Source organism: Bos grunniens, chromosome 23, assembly GCF_055505025.1.
Source record: "Bos grunniens cultivar Pamir isolate PY7600 chromosome 23, Bosgru_T2T1.0, whole genome shotgun sequence".
Lineage (NCBI taxonomy): Eukaryota > Metazoa > Chordata > Mammalia > Artiodactyla > Bovidae > Bos > Bos grunniens.
Window position 1 is genome coordinate 48,986,754 of NC_141187.1, and position 17,397 is coordinate 49,004,150.

Genomic DNA, 17,397 nt, shown 5'->3' on the forward strand with positions numbered 1-17,397 from the left:
GCGACTTCACTTTCCCTTTTCACCTTCATGCATTGGAGAAGGAAATGGCAACCCACTCCAGTGTTCTTGCCTGGAGAATCCCATGGACGGAGAAGCCTGGTAGGCTGCAGTCCATGGGGTCGCACAGAGTCAGACACGACTGAAGCGACTTAGCAGCATTACATCTTAGAGGTATTGTAAGTAAAGATCATTAAAACAAGTAAAGGCTGACTTTCTTGGGCTACGCAAATTACTGGACACTAACGTATCCAGCGCTCTCTAAATAATCTTTAAATTCAGAATTCTGCTGGTACCCCGGTTGCTTCTCTGAGGCTGGCCAGCCTCTCTCCACCTGTCACACACCCCGCCTTCGCCCCCGCCCTCATTAACCCCGCCTCCTGCGTGTTGGCACGCCCCCTGAGTTCAGCCAATAGCCGGTGACGTTTGAGGGAGCGGGACGTCCCTCTCAGCCAATGCAGGAGATCCTTGCCGGGAGCTCTGCCGGAAGATGGCGGCGGCCGCGGAGCTGACGCTGCTGGAGAAGTCTCTGGGGCTGAGTAAAGGGAACAAGTACAGCGCTCAGGGCGAGCGCCAGGTGAGAAGCGGAGGGGGCGCGGAGCGGGAGAGGGGGACGGGAGCGCGGCCGGGTAGGGCCGGGCCGGGCGGGGGAGGCTGCGGAGCGAGGATGCTGCCCGGCTTCTCACGTGTCTGCGCTCCCAGTCTTCTGCGGCCCTGGCTCCCGGAGGGAGTTAAGGGAGCGGGAGGAAACTGCTCCGCTCGCTCCGAACTTTCCCTCCTGCCAAACTGTCATCATCGCGCTCTGGGAAAGCGAGGGGGTCCTCAGAGAGCCCTCAGGTAGAGCAGGCTGGAGGCCCCTCGTGTGCGTTCAGTGACAGCATTTACTGTCAACAGTACCTTTCATTCAGAATTCCGCATCGACCTCAGAGCAAACGGGGTGCGGGGTCCACCGTGCCAGGCCGGGGGGTACGGCGGTGGTCGAGGCGGCCGTGCCCCTCCCGTCCCCTCCGGAGGCTTCGTTTTCAGCTGAGTGGACACACATCGCAGCTATTTTGGTTACAGTACTGAAAAGTGCTGCGTTGCGGCGTGGACGGCCGCAAGATCCCTTAGTGGAGTCCTGTTCTAAAGTCTGATCAAGTTCCTTGTTCAACGTGCTGAGATCTGGGGGGAAGTTCCGCGGTCTGGACCTAGTGAGGCATAGGAACTCAGATTTCTAAGGGCTTTGAAGGGCTTCTGTGTTTTATAAAGCGAAGTGGTTGCGCAGGAGGAATGACTGTGTTAGAGGAGGGGACTATAGGAAAACAACTTTGGATTATATAAGGTTTTTGCCCCTTGGGGATTTTTTTCTAGATGAACTTTTTTTTTTCTTCTGACTTCTTCGGTTCTCCTTTTTTTCCCTTCTTCTAACTTCTTCGGAAGAACTGAAGACTGCTTCATCTCCGAATCAGTCCTGTTGTAGTTTTTACAAGTTAGACTGAAGTCTAGAAAGGGTTTCCCAGGTGACTCAGTGGTAAAGAACCCGCCTGCTAATGCAGGAGACTCCGGTTGGATCCCTGGGTAGGGAAGATCCCCTGGGATAGGAAATGGCAACCTACTTCTTTCCTGGAAAAATCTGTGAACAGAAAAGCCTGGCAGGCTACAGTCCGTGGGATAGCGGAGAATCGCACACAGCTGAACACACTCACACAGGGTCGGACATAGCTGAATCCACAAACACACAGAGTTGGACACAGCTGAACACACACACAGACACACACATGAAAAGATGTGTGACTTGCAGAAGACCAGCCCACTGACTGGAGCCAGAGAGACCCGCTTTTTCCTTTTTCTCCGGCCTCCAGCTGATTCCTCTTCTGCTGCTGCTTCTCTCTTATTTGGTTTGTTTGTTTGTTTTTTTTCCCCCACACGTTTGCCAAACATGAATCCTGCCTTCAGGGAGTTTACCATCCAGCATGAGAAAAAGTCATGGGGGCTCTTTTTAAGCAGAACAGAATAGTTACTGAGTGCAGGAAAGCGCTATTGATGAGTGTGAAAGAGAAAGTTAATTCTGACTATAAAAATGAGTTTGGAAACTTCATGAAAAGTTGGTGTTTAAAGTGTATAAAACTAATAAATTATGTAAGATTGGGTAATTTGAGGTAACAAGTAGAGCAATGTGATGGATGATGCAATACAAGGTAAACCCAGAATTATAGTTGGAGTCCCAGTTGTGAGGGTTGTGGAGTTCAAGGTGTGGTTTCTTATTTTAAACTTTTTTCTTTTTCTTTTTTTTTTAAGCAGAGGGCAGCTGTTGAAGTTTTCTGTTGATGTGTTTGGGGAAAGGGATGATGACCTACGATAAGATTCATTCATTTTTTGGGGGGAAGACAACTGACAGCAGTTAGCCAGCAGTAAGGCGTTCTCTGCAATAATATCAATAATAATTAAAACTTCAAAACAATCCAGAAATGCAACTCTGGGAGAACCATTGTTAAGTTATAGTACATCAGCACATTGAGATATTATTTATGTAGCTATTGGAAGTGATTACTTTGAAGATCATGGAACCTTAAGATGAATGTGAAATAGTACATGTCCCATGATTGCAAATGCATAAGTTTGTCTGCTTAGACTGTGTGAACGAAAGAAAATGAACTTTGCAGCCAGTTGTACTTTATTGAAATCCTGACTCCCACATCACAAACCTACCTGGTGACCTTGGTTCTTCATCTGTGAACTGAGGATGCAGTTACTTGCCTCTTACATCTTAGAAGGTGTAGCGATTAGATGAGAAAGTAACCAGGAATTTTTTGACTTCCTGTGATGCGGTTGTGGATAATTTATTTTTACAAATAGTTCTCTTTAGAATTGTCCTTTTCCTCCCACACTCAGCAATCGTGAGTTCTTTTCTTTCCCCTTTCTTTCTCTCCTCTCTGTTTCTTCCTTCCTTCCTCCCTCCCGCCCTCTCCCTCTTTCTCTTTTTTCCTCTTTCTTCCTTCCCTGCCTCCCTCCCACACTGGAAGCACAGTCTCTTTACCTACCATAAAGTACTGGAGAAGGAAATGACAACTCACTCCAGTATTCTTGCCTGGAGAATCCCATGGACAGAGGAGCCTTGCAGGCTGCAGTCCACGGGGTCACAAGAGTCAGACACGACTCAGTGACTAAACCACCGCCATAAAGTGCACACCGTCACAGTCAGGGGATGGAACACTGGCAACACCCTCAGCAAGCTTCATATGTTTACTTTTTAATGCATTTTTAAAGGAGATTATTGGTGATCTACGAAGTGACGGTTTCGCTTAAGGGTAAAGGCAAAAGTGAGAGTTCAGGGAGCTAGCTAGTGCATGGAAATAGTGGTGAGGAAGGGGAAAGCTAGAAGGCCTCTGGTTACTTCCTTTATTGTTTAGGAGGTAACCTTTGAATCTGTATCCATAAAACGTTAATCTTCCCATATCCGTCACATGGTCCTGTTGACCCAGGTTCAAGTGTGAAAGGTCCCTGTATAGAGTAAGTCACTCTCTGAGTTCAGGGGACTGGAAAGAGCAGGAAAGAGCAGCCGTCTTCTGAAAATGTTCCCTTGCGGTTTCCTGAAGTCGTTTGGATTGTTTACTTGTTCTTTATGATTGGTTAGTTTCCCTATTTGTGATACTTCCCATTTTCTTTTACATTTCTCAATACTTTGCCTAGTTTTGCATCAAAAACTTTTAAATTAATTAGCAGTTTCTTACAATCTGATCCTTTGTATTGCTGTTATAATCAGGAAAACTTTAAAAAGTAGAATTGTTTTTCAGATGATTACCTGAAGCCCTGACTTTATTATAGACTTTTATTATGAGTGTACTCATTCAAAGTTACCCCAGAATTGATGAATATGCAATCCATGGCAGCAAAATCACCATCACAGTCCATACCATATAATGAGTTAACTAATTAGTTAATGAGGTAACTACTCATATTAGATCACATGTCACTTAAACCAGGCTACAACTCATTTGGTGGTTCTAGCTGTATCAGCACGAATTCAGTGTTCACTACAATTATTTCTTGTTTTTGTTATTACAAAATTGGGTTTATTTAAGCACATTCGTTCACCTTGCTAAATAGGGTGTGGGTAATCTTGATTGAAATTAATGCGGTATTATTAGGATTTCCATTTTCTATTTTTGTACATATGTAGTTATAAATTAGGTAGAAATATCATTGCTCTATTTTTGCAATGTTACCACCAGTTTCATGACATCAAGCAACTATTATCAAATGTAAACTAATATAACTTATTTTCCTGACTTTGATTTGTATATAGTTTAATATCTACATGCATGCATGCTTACTTGCTCAGTTGAGTCCAATTCTTTGCGACCCCATGGGACTCTAGCCCACCAGGCTTCTCTGTTCATGGGGTTTTCCAGGCAAGAATACTGGAGTGGGTTGCTATTTCCTTCTTCAGGGAATCTTCTAGACCTAGGGATCAAACCTGTGTCTCCTGCATTGTCAGGTGGATTTTTTACCAATGAGCCACCAGAGAAGCCTATTTAATAAGTTAAGAGTATTTTAAAAAAAGAAAAAGTTTAGGATTTAGAACTTATCAGTTGTGATGGTATTTTGAGATTTTTTTTTTTCTTTCTGTTTAAGATTCCAGTTCTTCAGACAAACAATGGTCCGAGTCTAACGGGACTGACTACCATAGCAGCTCACCTAGTCAAGCAGGCCAACAAGGAGTATTTGCTGGGGAGCACGGCAGAGGAGAAAGCCGTGGTTCAGCAGTGGTTAGAGTACAGGGTAACTCGAGTGGACGGACACTCCAGTAAAGATGACATCCACACGGTCCTGAAGGTATGGCGAGATTTCTGTTTATGGGCTGCCGTGTGTGAACTATTAGTAGGTGGGATCTGTTTGCCCTGAGATGCAGTAACTGAAGCTCTTGGTCTCTCTACTGTTTCCTCTACCTCGAGATACTTTATACCTGATACTGTCTTTCCCTGTTTGTACTTGTTGCTGCCTTTCCCTGAAACAGACTCTGCCCGCCCCTCAGCTCCGACCTCAGCTCAGATACCCTTCCTCAGTCACATCCTTGGCTACTACCTCTCTCACACAGATGCACTTTCTTGTTTAAATGCTTTTCTTTACTAACATCCTGTGCTTTTCTTATGTAGCACTCATCACAGTCCATAATGATAGCTTTTTATGATTTTTTCTTTTATATGATTGCTTGATACTTATTTCCCCCAGTCAGTAGTTCTGATTCTCTAAGCAGCAAAGTACTTTCTTAAAGGAAAAAAGGAATCAGAGTTTGAGGGGGTTGTAGGTTTGAGAAAAGCCTGTCCGATTGATGTGAGAATTCCCATTTCCCTCCCTTGAGACTTAAAGCTCTAGGATTTGTATTTTCTTTCTAAAGAAATCAAATTAGAATTAAAGAATCTATTGTTATAAAATAGAAACCAAATATGGCTCTAGAATTACCAAGAATGAAAGTTTCTAAATAAATTTATTTTTGTTACCTATATAAAAATAAAGCAGTTTTTTTTTTTAAAGCTTAACATTTGAAGGAACCTTAGACATCACCCAGTCAACCACATCATTGTAGGAATCCTTTCTGTTTCCTAATTTTATGCCAATTATAAATTGGTGATGTAAGTTGTACGAGAAGAACTCATAGTACTGAAAGCTTTTCATTTATCATTCTGGGGGAAATGGTTTAAATTCTGTTCCTGACAGATACCATCAATAGAACTGGTAGAAAATAAATTCCAGATCTTTTGCCTTTATAGGTCTATCATGATCAACTATCCTTTTTTTTTAAGTTTTTGTTTGTTGTTTTAATACTGTTATTTATTCTTTTATGGCTGGGCTGGGTATTTGTTGCTGCACCAGCTTTCTCTGGTTGCGTCGAGCGGGGCGTCACTCTAGTTTCGGTGAGCAGGCTTCTCGTTGCAGTCGTTTCTCTGGTTGTGGAGCACGGGCCCGGCGGCTCTGTAGCTGCGGCTTCCAGGCTCGAGCACAAGCTCAACTAGGGAGGCGCACGGGCTCAGTTGCTCCAAGGCATGTGGGATCTGCCCAGATCAGGGATCGAACCCATGTCTCCTGCATTGGCAAGCAGGTTCTTTACCACTCTGCCACCAGGGAAGCCCTTTTAAGTCCATAAATAGTCACTTGTATTCTCTCTGATGATCCTGTCCGTATTCTGTCATATAGCTGTGTCAGCATTTAGTCTGTACCATGTAATTACCAGGCTGTGGCTAAATATTTTAGCGCATTCCGTTTGTTTCCTTAGGCTAAACTCCTGCAAGGGAGATTGTTGGACCAAAGCTATATACATTTCTAAGGCTGTGTTGCTCGTTTGCCTTCCAGGAAAGTGTTTTCTTGTAGTTTGCTGGGGTATGACGACCGTGGCCTCCTCCCCAAAACCCCTGCTGACAGAGACGCTACCCTTTTCCCCCTGTACCACCCCAGTTTTATGACAAAGCCAGAGTGATCTCTCTGTCTACTTTGCTGTTTTTGTGTGTGTGACATTATTAATGCTGTGGCATTTTTTTCATAACATGAGCATTTTCATCATTTTTTAAAAAAATTTCCTTACATATCTTCTTTGCCTGTTTTTATACTGGGCTGCTTCTGTTTTTATTACTTTTTAAAAAAATCTTGCTATAAGGATATTGTAAAAGGATTTAATTTACTTGCAAAAGTTCCATTTCAAAGGTAAAACCAGAGTGGCTCAGAGCCAAGGTAATATGTAATTAAAAAACAGGCATTGGGCTTCCTCCGTGGCTCAGGGTGAAGAATCCACCTGCCAGCGCAGGAGAGACAGGTTGGATCCCTGGTCCAGGAAGATCCCTGGAGTAGGAAATGGAAACCCACTCCAGTATTGTTGCCTGGAAAATCCCATGGACAGAGGAGCCTGGTGGGCTACAGTGCACAGGGTCGCAAACAGTCGGACACGACTGAGCACGCCCAGGAGGATCCCTCATGCCCCAGAGCTGCTGAGCCCACATGCCGCAGCTGCTGAAGCCCTAGAGCCATGTGCCACACCTAGAGAGTAGCCCCCACTCTCTGTAACTAGAGAAGAACCCGCACAGCACAGCCAAAAATAAATAAAATTATTATTTTTTTAAAAAGCAGGCATTACAATACACTAACATTTGGATCCAGATGAAGGATGTATGAAAGTCCCTCAGTTGTGTCAGAAACTTTGCGACCTCACGGACTGTACTGCTCCTGCTAAGTCGCTTCAGTTGTGTCCGACTCTGTGCGACCCCATAGATGGCAGCCCACCAGGCTCCCCCGTCCCTGGGATTCTCCAGGCAAGAACACTGGAGTGGGTTGCCATTTCCTTCTCCAGTGCGTGAAAGTGAAGTTGCTCAGTCGTGTCCGACTCTTAGTGACCCCATGGACTGCAGCCTACCAGGCTCCTCCGTCCATGGGATTTTCCAGGCAAGAGTACTGGAGTAGGGTGCCATTGCCTTCTCCGCACAGACTGTACAGTCCATGGAATTCTCCAGGCCAGGATAATTGAGTGTGGGTAGTCTTTCCCTTCTCCAGGGGATCTTCCCAAAGAATTGTCACTATTAATCAGTATGGCAGCGCTTTGAGAGGAATGTCTAACCAAATAAAGAATATCAATGAAGTGAAGTGAAGAAGTGAAAGTCCCTCAGTCATGTCTGACTCCTTGCAACCCCATAGACTATACAGTCCATGGAATTCCCTAGGCCAGAATACTGGAGTAAGTTTAATAATAGTTAAACAGAAAAATCAGATAGAACTCTGATGATAGTTTGGCAGTGGTATCAGAAATACTTGTTTAGAAAAAAAAAAAATAATGAACATCATACTTTAGTTCTTTTCCACGAATATTTTGAGTGTGAAATTCTGTGTTTTAAATTTCAGAATTCAGTTTCTGAAAAATCATAATTTAATTTCTGAAAATTTTGATTTATATCACTAATCAGAAAAATATTAACTCTTGATAGTTTTTGAAACTCCATTTTAAAGTTTTTATAACTGAAGAGTATCACCTTAAAAGAGTCTTTATAACGAAAACCATGCTGTGCCATGCTTGGTCGCTTAGTTGTGTCTTTGTGACTTTTGAAACCCCATGGACTGGAGCCCGCCAGGCTCGGCTCCTCTGTGCATGGGATTCTCCAGGCAAGAATACTGGAGTGTGTTGCCATGCCCTCCTCCAGGGGATCTTCCAAACCCAGGGATCGAACACAGGTCTCCCGCATTGCTGATGGATTCTGAGCCACCAGGGAAGCCCTAACTAAAACATAGATATGGAATATTTTAAGAATATATACACTATACAAAGCAGTGTTAAATTATTATTTCAGATTCTTTTAGAGATAGTTCTTAATTGCAGATATATTTATTTTATTCTTATGGTGTATCAAACTTGTGTCATATGAAGACATTTGGAGGGAAGAACATTTCCACCCACCAGATTGCTAGGGAACTAAGTGATAGCCTGTATGTACCATTGTGTTTTACCTTCTCTGCCCAGTTTTGTTTTGATTCTTATGCATTTGTTTCCTTGTCTGTGTACATGTTTTTTTAACGTCATCATCTGAACCACCCCTTACAATCCCATATTCATAAACAGTTTTGAAAATTACTATCTTTAAATGAAGGCTTGGGCAAATTCAAAGAGCTCAGATTCAATTCAGCTAACGTTTACTGACTACTGAACCACTGTGTGCCAAGCATGTGGCATATGATTTGAGAATGAAAACAAACTGCTGTCTCTGCAGCTTAAGAAGTTTTTCTGGAATGATTACATGGGAATGTTAATCAGCCTTAATAAAGAAGGAAATTGTGACACAGGCTGCATCATGGATAAATCTTAAGAATATTATGCTCAGTGAAATAAGCCAGTCACAGAAAGACAAATAATAGTACATGATTCTGCTCATATACAGCATATATAAAATGCTGTGAACAAAATCATAGAAACAGAAAGCAGAATAGTGACTGCCAGGGCCTTGGGGATGAGAGAAAGGGGAAGTTGGTTTAAAAAGTTCAGAGCATTAGCTTTCTGAGATGAAAAAGTTTTGAACATTGATTGCACCACAGTGTGGATGCCCTTAACATTAAGTGAATTATGCACCTACCAATGGTTGTGGTGGTAGATAAAAATCTGATTAATTTTAACATGTTACACATATTTATTCTCAATTAAGAAGTTAAAAATATACATATATTAAAAAATCTAACAAACCAATACATTTTAATTCTCTTAAGACGTAGGAGTTGTTGAGGAGCTTTTTATATTTAAATGGAGAAAATAAATCTAACGTGAGCATGATTTATAAAATGTCCCCCCATCTCCCCAAACAGTTGGAGTCTTTGAAATTACCATAGATGGCACTGTGAATATCATTTTCTAATATTTTCTTATTTATTTAAAATAAAATAAGATGAATAATAATTATCCTATTTTTTAAAATGAGTTGATGTATGATTTGTGATTTCAAATAAATTTCTGTTATTGTCAAAGATTGAATTTATTAAATTTCAGTGTTTTGCTTTCTAATAGCTTTCTAAATGTTTCAAATCAAATGTATAATTAAGTTTATTTTTATTGTTTTTTAAATTAATATTTTGTTATTTGTTTTTCTAGGATCTTAATTCATATCTTGAAGATAAAGTCTACCTTACAGGATATAACTTCACATTAGCAGATATCCTATTATATTATGGGCTTCATCGCTTTATTGTGAGTATTCAAATAGTTACTGGCTCTTTTTGTCTGCAGTGTTCAGAATGCCTTTTTTTATTTGTCTTGAATTTAAATCAAATTTGCATTTTCACCTGATCAAATGAAAGGGGTTATTTTTATATAAGGCACCTTATGCAAATATTCCTCCCTTCCCTGGACCCATCACACAGAGGAGCTTCCTGTTCCTTGACATGCCTGGTTTTGTTCCTGTTCTCGGTCTTGCTTTTCTTTGTGGCCCCTTGGGACTTGGTTGTCCTCCTCACCTGGACCTCGCCATCACCTGTCCACTCCTGCTTTTAGTACCCCACCTTCTGTGTGACCTCCTCTCTTACTCCAGTCTTACTCCCTGGTCCCATTGTTACCTGAAGTAACTCGGTTTCTACCCTTTTTTCAAGCCTGTGCACTTTCTTCCCCATCCAGCCTAGATCGCTGGATGTGTAACTTGAATCCTCAGCTCTTGGTCAGTCCAAATACACGCGTTCAGTCCTGTCTCCATGCTGAGCTGTGTCAGAGAAATCACACACAAGCTGTCATTAAGAAGATGAGCATTTCTCCCCTCTAATTAAAAAAATAAAAGACTATAAGGAAGTGTGACTCTTGCAAACCAGTGCTTATTTCACTTTCTTCTCACTGTGGCTTATACAGGTCATGCAGTAGGGAAAGGAAATACTCAGAAGGAGGGAGCTTGTGTGGAAATCTTTGCCAGCAGAGTGAACAAGGTCCTCATTCCCTAATGTACCAGCTGCCAGGCTATTTCTCTGATTCTAGGTGCCCACAAGGGCCTGTGGTTCTCAAGCAGGTTGGCAGTGTTTCATTCAATGCCGTCTGTTAAAACGAGGCTTCTGGGAGTTCCCTGGTGGCCTAATGGTTACTATTCTGGGCTCTCACTCCTGTGGCCTGGGTTCAGTCCCTGGTCGGGGAAACTGAGCTGCCACAAGCCATGTGGCTCAGCCAGAAATGAGTAAACGAAATAAAGCTTCAAAAAAACCCAAAAACCTAGTCTTCCATTGACAGTATTCAGTGATCCCTGCTTATTTATATCTCTATTTTTTTGAGATGTATATCCTCTTTATATGATTACAATATGATGATTAAGGATCTCATGCTCATTTTTCCTGAAACAAAATTGAGTGGAATAACATGTAAATCACTTCACCGTCCCCTTGGGTTCATCAAATGAGTCCACAACCAAAGCCTCCACTCTGTGCACGCAGGCAGGTTACATCGGAGCAGGAAACACCTTCTCAAGGAACAGGCCTCACAGACGGAGCCTGTGCTGTGACCGTGTTGCCCTGTGGTGTTGAATGACACCCCTGCTGAGTTGGGTGTAAGCTTACCCAGGTGAGAAGTGATTTCTGGGTATTAATTTCAGGCAGGGTTGATGGGAGGTTCAGATAGCTCCATGCTCAAGTTCATCCCATAGCTTCTTGTTTTTCTTGGCTGTGTATTTGTTTTTACCCTCGTATGTTCCTTCATTTCCTTGTTCACATTATTGAATACTTAATACGTAATCAGTGCAATCAGCACCGTGTATGAAGCAGGGAACCTTCAAGTCATCAAACGATCCCGCTGTGTTTTGTTTCGCATGAGCCCGCTTTCAGCTGTGGCCCAGTCACTCCTGAGATCTGGTCTCTTAATTCCCTCTGGGGAGCGTTACGTTGTTTCTCCTTTGTTGCACTGCCAGTTACTGTGGCCATTCGTGATCAGCCCAGTGACTCATTGATCTCTTGAAGTGATTTCACCGGTACACAGCAGCCCCCATGAACAAGCTGTTACTCGAGATTATTAAAATCCATTGTAACGTTACATGCTGCTCAACTATAAGATTGTTATCAATTGAAATACATTTGTTTTGGAGTTTGGAACACCAGTGGAGGTATCATTCTTTTAGAAAGAAAGAAGTAAAAAAGAAATAGCTACCGAACAATCCAGGAACGCCAGCTGTAAAGAGTGTCCCGGACGCAGCGTGGAGTCTGCCGGAAAGCCCACAGACCAGCATTTCCTTTGATCTGAAAAGGGTCGCTCAGAGTGTTTCTGACATGTCTTCATGGAAAATTAGTGACTAAGAATATTATCTGTTTGGCCTTACAGTTCAAACTGGTTATAGAGCGCCAGTGTAAATAGGAAGGAATGGTTCACTAGGAAGGCTGAACATCACTACAGACACACTGGCTTGCAGACCAATGAGAAGCAGGAAGTGTTAACCAGAACAATCGCATTGTGTTTCCCATTATTAAAAAAAAAGAAAGAAAAATTCAGCTAGAAAGGGATGGTGGGAAACCAGTTATAAGTAAAGTAGCTGATGGGGATCCCTTCCCAAGAGTTCTAAAATAACGTAAGTTTGGTGAGAGTCAGGTCTTCTGTTTGTTTCTCTGTTTACAGTATGTTTTCCGAAAGAGTAGTGGTGGTAACAAAACCAAAAGTTTAAGTGTAACGTGATCTTCCTGGAAACAGGTTGTATTCTAGCAAAATGTCCTGAGGGAAAGTGAACAAATTTACGTTCTCTAACATAGATCATCTAATTAAAAGAATCAATTAGGAAATGTTAGAAGAAACTTTAGAAGCTCTTGGAATAAAAATTATTTTCTGCTGTGGGTCTGTTGTCTTCCTGACACTGGAGGCTGGACAGCGTGCAGTTTTTAGGTGGTGAAGCCCTGACTCTGCGCGCGCTGGTGTGGGCTGCTGCCCTCTTCGGGAGCAGGCCTGGTGGCGGCGCTCGCCAGTCTGACAGCACGGGCTCCTCTGAAGGGTAGATTGTAAAACAGACACCTCCCTTCCCCCCGCATCAAAACTTGAGTGAACAACTTGAACCCAGATCAAATAAGCCTCACTGTTTGGAAATGCTTTCTTTGTGCATTTTAATTCATTCTGAACAATAACATCTCACAAAACAGCTGAGTAGAGTCTTTTTAAAATGAAAGAGTTCTGAAATTAGTCAGATTGTACACAGTCAAATTGGACTCACCATATGTATCAACAGCTGACATGAAATCAAGTTGGAGTAATACTTGCTACTTCTGTTTGCTGTAGCCATCAGTAAAGAGGTTTGTTGAAGTTGGTTTTGAATTTTATTTATGCATATATGTACATATGTATGTGTTTGTGTGAAAGTGGGCTTCCCTGGTGGCTCAGACAGAAAATAATTTGCCTGCAATGCAGAAGACCTGGGTTCAGTCCCTGGCTTGGAAAGATCCCCTGGAGAAGGAAATGGCCATCCACTCCAGTGTTCTTGCCTGGGAAATCCCGTGGACAGAGGAGCTTGGCGGGCTACAGCCCATGGAATCACAAAAGAATCGGACACGACTACGACCTATCAACAAAACAACAATGAATAGCACTTTGCATGTAGGATTTAAACCGGAAAGTGAAGTTCTATGTAACAGTAGCAATGAGACTCTCACTGCTGGTAAACTGGTCCAACAGAGATAGACATGTGACATCAAAGATGATGTTAACAGACCAGATACTAGTGCACTTGTATCCTAATGTCATGAAGGCAAAAAGGAAGGCCGGATGACTTCTATCTGCATTTCTATTTAAATTGCCTGGTAGTAAACAGGAAAGAAAGTATGAGTTCAATTAAACATTTATTGAGAAAACGCTACCTGTCTACCCTTTATAATATTTTCTATTCTGTAATAATTATCAAATGCCAGAGTGATTTGTCCTTCAGTGTTGCTGAGCTGGTGCCTTAGGAGAGTGTTTGCCTGTGGACACAGGAATACAAGACAAGCAGATGGCTAATGGGTTTGCGGTCCCAGAGGGTGACTGAGATTTTGTGTGTTTGTGAACATTCCTAGTCAGTTTCATGGAGACTTGCAATATGTTAAATAAATGAACCAACAACAGGAGAAGGAACTGCACTAGTCTTACCTGGTCTGTGGCTGGCCTGCTGGCCTCTTCTTGCCTGACACCTCTTCACGATTCCAATCCAAAATTTGGCTCAGATAAAAGGCTTCAAGTTGCCTGGACTGGGGTCTGAGCCCAGTGAGGTGATCGGAGGTCTGACCCACGGTGTTGATTGCATCTTTCCCTAACCAAGTCTCTGGGCCTCCTTATAGAGGAACAGTCAGTTCTGTGAGCTGGTGCTGCTGCTACTGCTGCTGCTAAGTTGCTTCAGTTGTGTCTGACTCTGTGCGACCCCACAGACGGCAGCCCAGTAGGCTCCCCTGTCCCTGGGATTCTCCAGGCAAGAATACTGGTGTGGGTTGCCATTTCCTTCTCCAGTGCATGAAAGTGAAAAGTGAAAATGAAGTTGCTCAGTCGTGCCCGACTCTTAGCAACCCCATGGACTGCAGCCTACCAGGCTCCTCTGTCCATGGGATTTTCCAGGCAAGAGTACTGGAGTGGGGTACCATTGCCTTCTCCAATGAGCTGTGAGCTGTGAGCTGCTACATCCTCTGAAGATCAAGTTCAGCTTTACTGCAAAGAGAATTCAGAATGCCTGTTGTTCATCCGAGGCACACACCCTGGAAATAGCCCTTCCTTCTTCTGTTAAGCGATGATCACTTAACAGTAAAAGAGTCATTGTGTATTTCTCCAGAGTTTAGTAGAAATCCGGAGTTGTCTGCACGTTTACATACAGCAGCCATCCAGAAGTGTGTGTGTATGTATATTTGTAGATATGTATGTACGTGAGTTTACCTTGTATTCCCTTGTTGAGTATGTTGCTGCTGCTGCTGCTGCTGAGTCACTTCAGTCATGTCCGACTACGTGACCCCAAAGACAGCCCACCAGGCTCCCCCATCCCTGGGATTCTCCAGGCAAGAACACTGGAGTGGGTTGCCATTTCCTTCTCCAATGCATGAAAGTGAAAAGTGAAAGTGAAGTCGCTCAGTCATGTTCAACCCTCAGCGACCCCATGGACTGCAGCCCACCAGGCTCCTCCATGCGTGGGATTTTCCAGGCATGAGTACTGGAGTGGGGTGCCATTGCCTTCTCCAGTTAAGTATGTTAGATGCCAATAAACCTTCCTTATTTTAGGTTTGTGAAAAATACTGGAGAAAGAACCATATCTTAGTCTCTCAGAAGCTATTCTCTTCAATAAAAAAAAAAAACCCCTCTGGTCTTCCAGATCCTGATTTAGTGTAGACTTTTCATTTGTTGAAAACTTGAGATTTCGCTCAGAAGCACGTCTGGTCTTGACGGCAACATGAAAGCCTTAAACAAATGGAGAGCTCATCCAAGTGGCTGAGATGGTTCACTCCTATCTGAATATGTTGGCTTTGATCACCGTGGGGGGTTCCCCCCAGTTTCTGTCTCCCGCTCAAGTGATATTAATAGTTGCACTCATGTAATGTCTGTGTTGTGTGTGTTTTTCATCTCTACTTAGGTTGACCTGACAGTTCAAGAGAAGGAGAAATATCTTAACGTGTCGCGCTGGTTTTGTCACATTCAGCACTGTCCAGGGATTAGGCAGCATCTGTCTAGTGTTGTCTTCATCAAGAACAGACTATATACTAACTCCCAGTAGAAGCCACCCGCGCCCCGCCCAGAAGAGGGAATAACCCATGTCCAGTGGGAAGTGTGTTTCGGACCAGAGGACTGACGTGAACTGATATGCACCCATTCTCTATTTGTTGAAGTTGGTAGAATTTAAGTACAAACTCATGTCCCAGCATTTTGTCTGTTTTTTAGTTGACATTTTGCAGTTTTTTTAATGTAAAACTTCAACTGCTGTCAAAACTTGAGTTGAAATCAAGTTATCAGTTATCTTGGTTTTTATAGATACAGATGAAATTTCTGTTAATAAAAGTTGCAAATCAGTGGTTTAATCTTAAAAAAAAAAGTCCTTCCAGTAATTGACATATTTGATTGTTTATTGACCTCTCTCATCTTGTAAAATTCATTTTCCCCTTCTGCGTATTTCTGGTGGTTTGTTTATGAACAGCTAGGGTAAATGGTCACCAAGGAGACAAAAAGGGAAGACAGATGGATTTGTCTCTCATGTGAGCCAGTAAAGGTGGTTGGCAAAATCTTTTTTGTTTCTTTCTTTCCTGTAGTCAGTATTCATGGACGTGAAACCAACTGCTGCTCTGCCCGAGAGGGAAGTAGGGTAAAATATGGTCCCTCGAGTTAATGGTTCTTTCGTTGGCCTTGGGCGTATTGGAATATGCAGCAGCTAAAAAGGGATGGGAAATTCCCACCATCCCCCTAATTTTGGACTCTGTAACTACTAGATTTTTCTAAACTATTAATAAAAACCAACATAGAAAGGCTGCCTCAATGCCCTAAAGAACAAAAACTCACACGTTATTAACAAACCAATATAATTTATAACTCTTAGCAGCTGAGTCAATAAATAATCAGTGATTGAGAGCTAAAGAGCTTACATTTACAAACTGTAGGAAAAGTGGAGTCTTTGAGCACTTTATTGTGATGTAAGATTTTGGTGCCCCGGCTGAGTCTCAGTAGAAGACAATTCAAAGTTCAAGTGCAAAGAGCAGAGACTTGGGAAATGTCCATCACCTCCTTTTGGCTCCGTGCTGCTTTGATCACATACTAGCTGCATGCGTGACCTGAAGCAAATCAGGTAACCACGTTTTCTTAATATGTAAAAATAAAGATAAAATGTAAAAATAAAGATGACTCTAAACTTTGAGGATTCGTGGAGACAATGTGTGTGGGAAAAAAAGCCTTAACGTGCAGCCCCTGGCTATCAGTAAAGGTTTCCCTTTATAAGAGCCCCACCCCTCCTGAGTAAAGAGAGTTAATAGGCAAGAGTGTTGAGTATACTGTAATTTGTTGTTGGGTAGTTGGTTTTTGTGACCCCCATGGACTAGCCCGAGAGGCTCCCCATCCATGGGATTTCCCAGGTAAGAATACTGAAGTGGATTGCCCTTTCCATCTCCAGGGGATCTTCCCAACCATGGACTGAATCTGGGTCTCCCGCATTGGCAGGTGGATTCTTTATCCTTGAACCACCAGGGAAGCCCTTAGATGAAGACAGTTTATACAGGGTTGGATTTCACAACTCGTTGCTACTTGGAGCATTTTTAATTTTTACAAAGTAGCCTCTGTATTAGAAACTGTCGACTTGTATTTGCATATTCAGAGACTAGAGGGCTCAAGTTCATCTTGGGAGTTTGTGAACCACAAAGGTGGGCTTGCTCGGTCTGACTTTTCAGGCGAACCACTCTCGCAGCTGGGTCTGCTGTAAGCCTTCCACCTTGAAATCAACTACTGCGAATCACACCTTCCCCTAACACTTCTCTGGTCTCCCCTGGACCCAGGGAGGTAAGCAGGACAGACAGGATAGAGGAGAGACGGGCTAGCCAGCCCTCCCATCCTGAGCATTTCATTCTTTTACTTCAGTGTAGGTCCGCTGTGAGGAAAGGGGCGGAGGACACCTCTTTGCTGAATGGACCCTCTTCCCACTTGTGCCTTGTGAGTCTTAACCCTCTGGGCTTCCTTATATCTGCTAGTCAGTTCTTCATTGCAGAGTTCAACGTTGCTTCAACAGGTTATCACCAGGGAATTCCCTGGAGGTCCACTGGTTAGGACTCGACGCCCTTACTACCGAGGACTTGAGTTCCATCCCTGGTCAGGGAACTAAGATCTTGCGAGCCCCACGGTGCAATCAAACAAAAAACAAACAGGTTCTCACGTACTGCATGCCAGGATGATCTTGGACAGTGAGAGGGTGGCAGAAAAGAAAAACCTGTTCCCCCAGGTGAAGATTAAATGATGCTCTTAGTGTCTAAATTGAA

At 43.0% G+C, this 17,397-nt stretch overlaps 1 protein-coding gene across 5 annotated transcripts; it reads left to right on the top strand.

Annotated features, from left to right (window-relative positions):
• The first annotated feature begins 479 nt into the window (after positions 1-479).
• On the top strand, positions 480-16,289 carry EEF1E1 (eukaryotic translation elongation factor 1 epsilon 1). 5 transcript variants are annotated; one of them, XM_086370883.1, is made up of 5 exons: positions 480-574; positions 4,612-4,812; positions 9,590-9,685; positions 10,903-11,029; positions 15,021-16,289. In XM_086370883.1, the coding sequence occupies exons 1-4, from the start codon at positions 488-490 to the stop codon at positions 10,990-10,992; spliced, it is 474 nt and encodes a 157-aa protein (XP_086227009.1). In that variant the 5' UTR covers positions 480-487; the 3' UTR covers positions 10,993-11,029; positions 15,021-16,289. The 5 variants fall into 5 exon arrangements, with proteins under 5 accessions (XP_086227009.1, XP_086227008.1, XP_086227012.1 ...); XM_086370882.1 differs by lacking the exon at positions 10,903-11,029; XM_086370886.1 differs by lacking the exon at positions 4,612-4,812.
• The last annotated feature ends 1,108 nt before the right edge of the window (positions 16,290-17,397 follow it).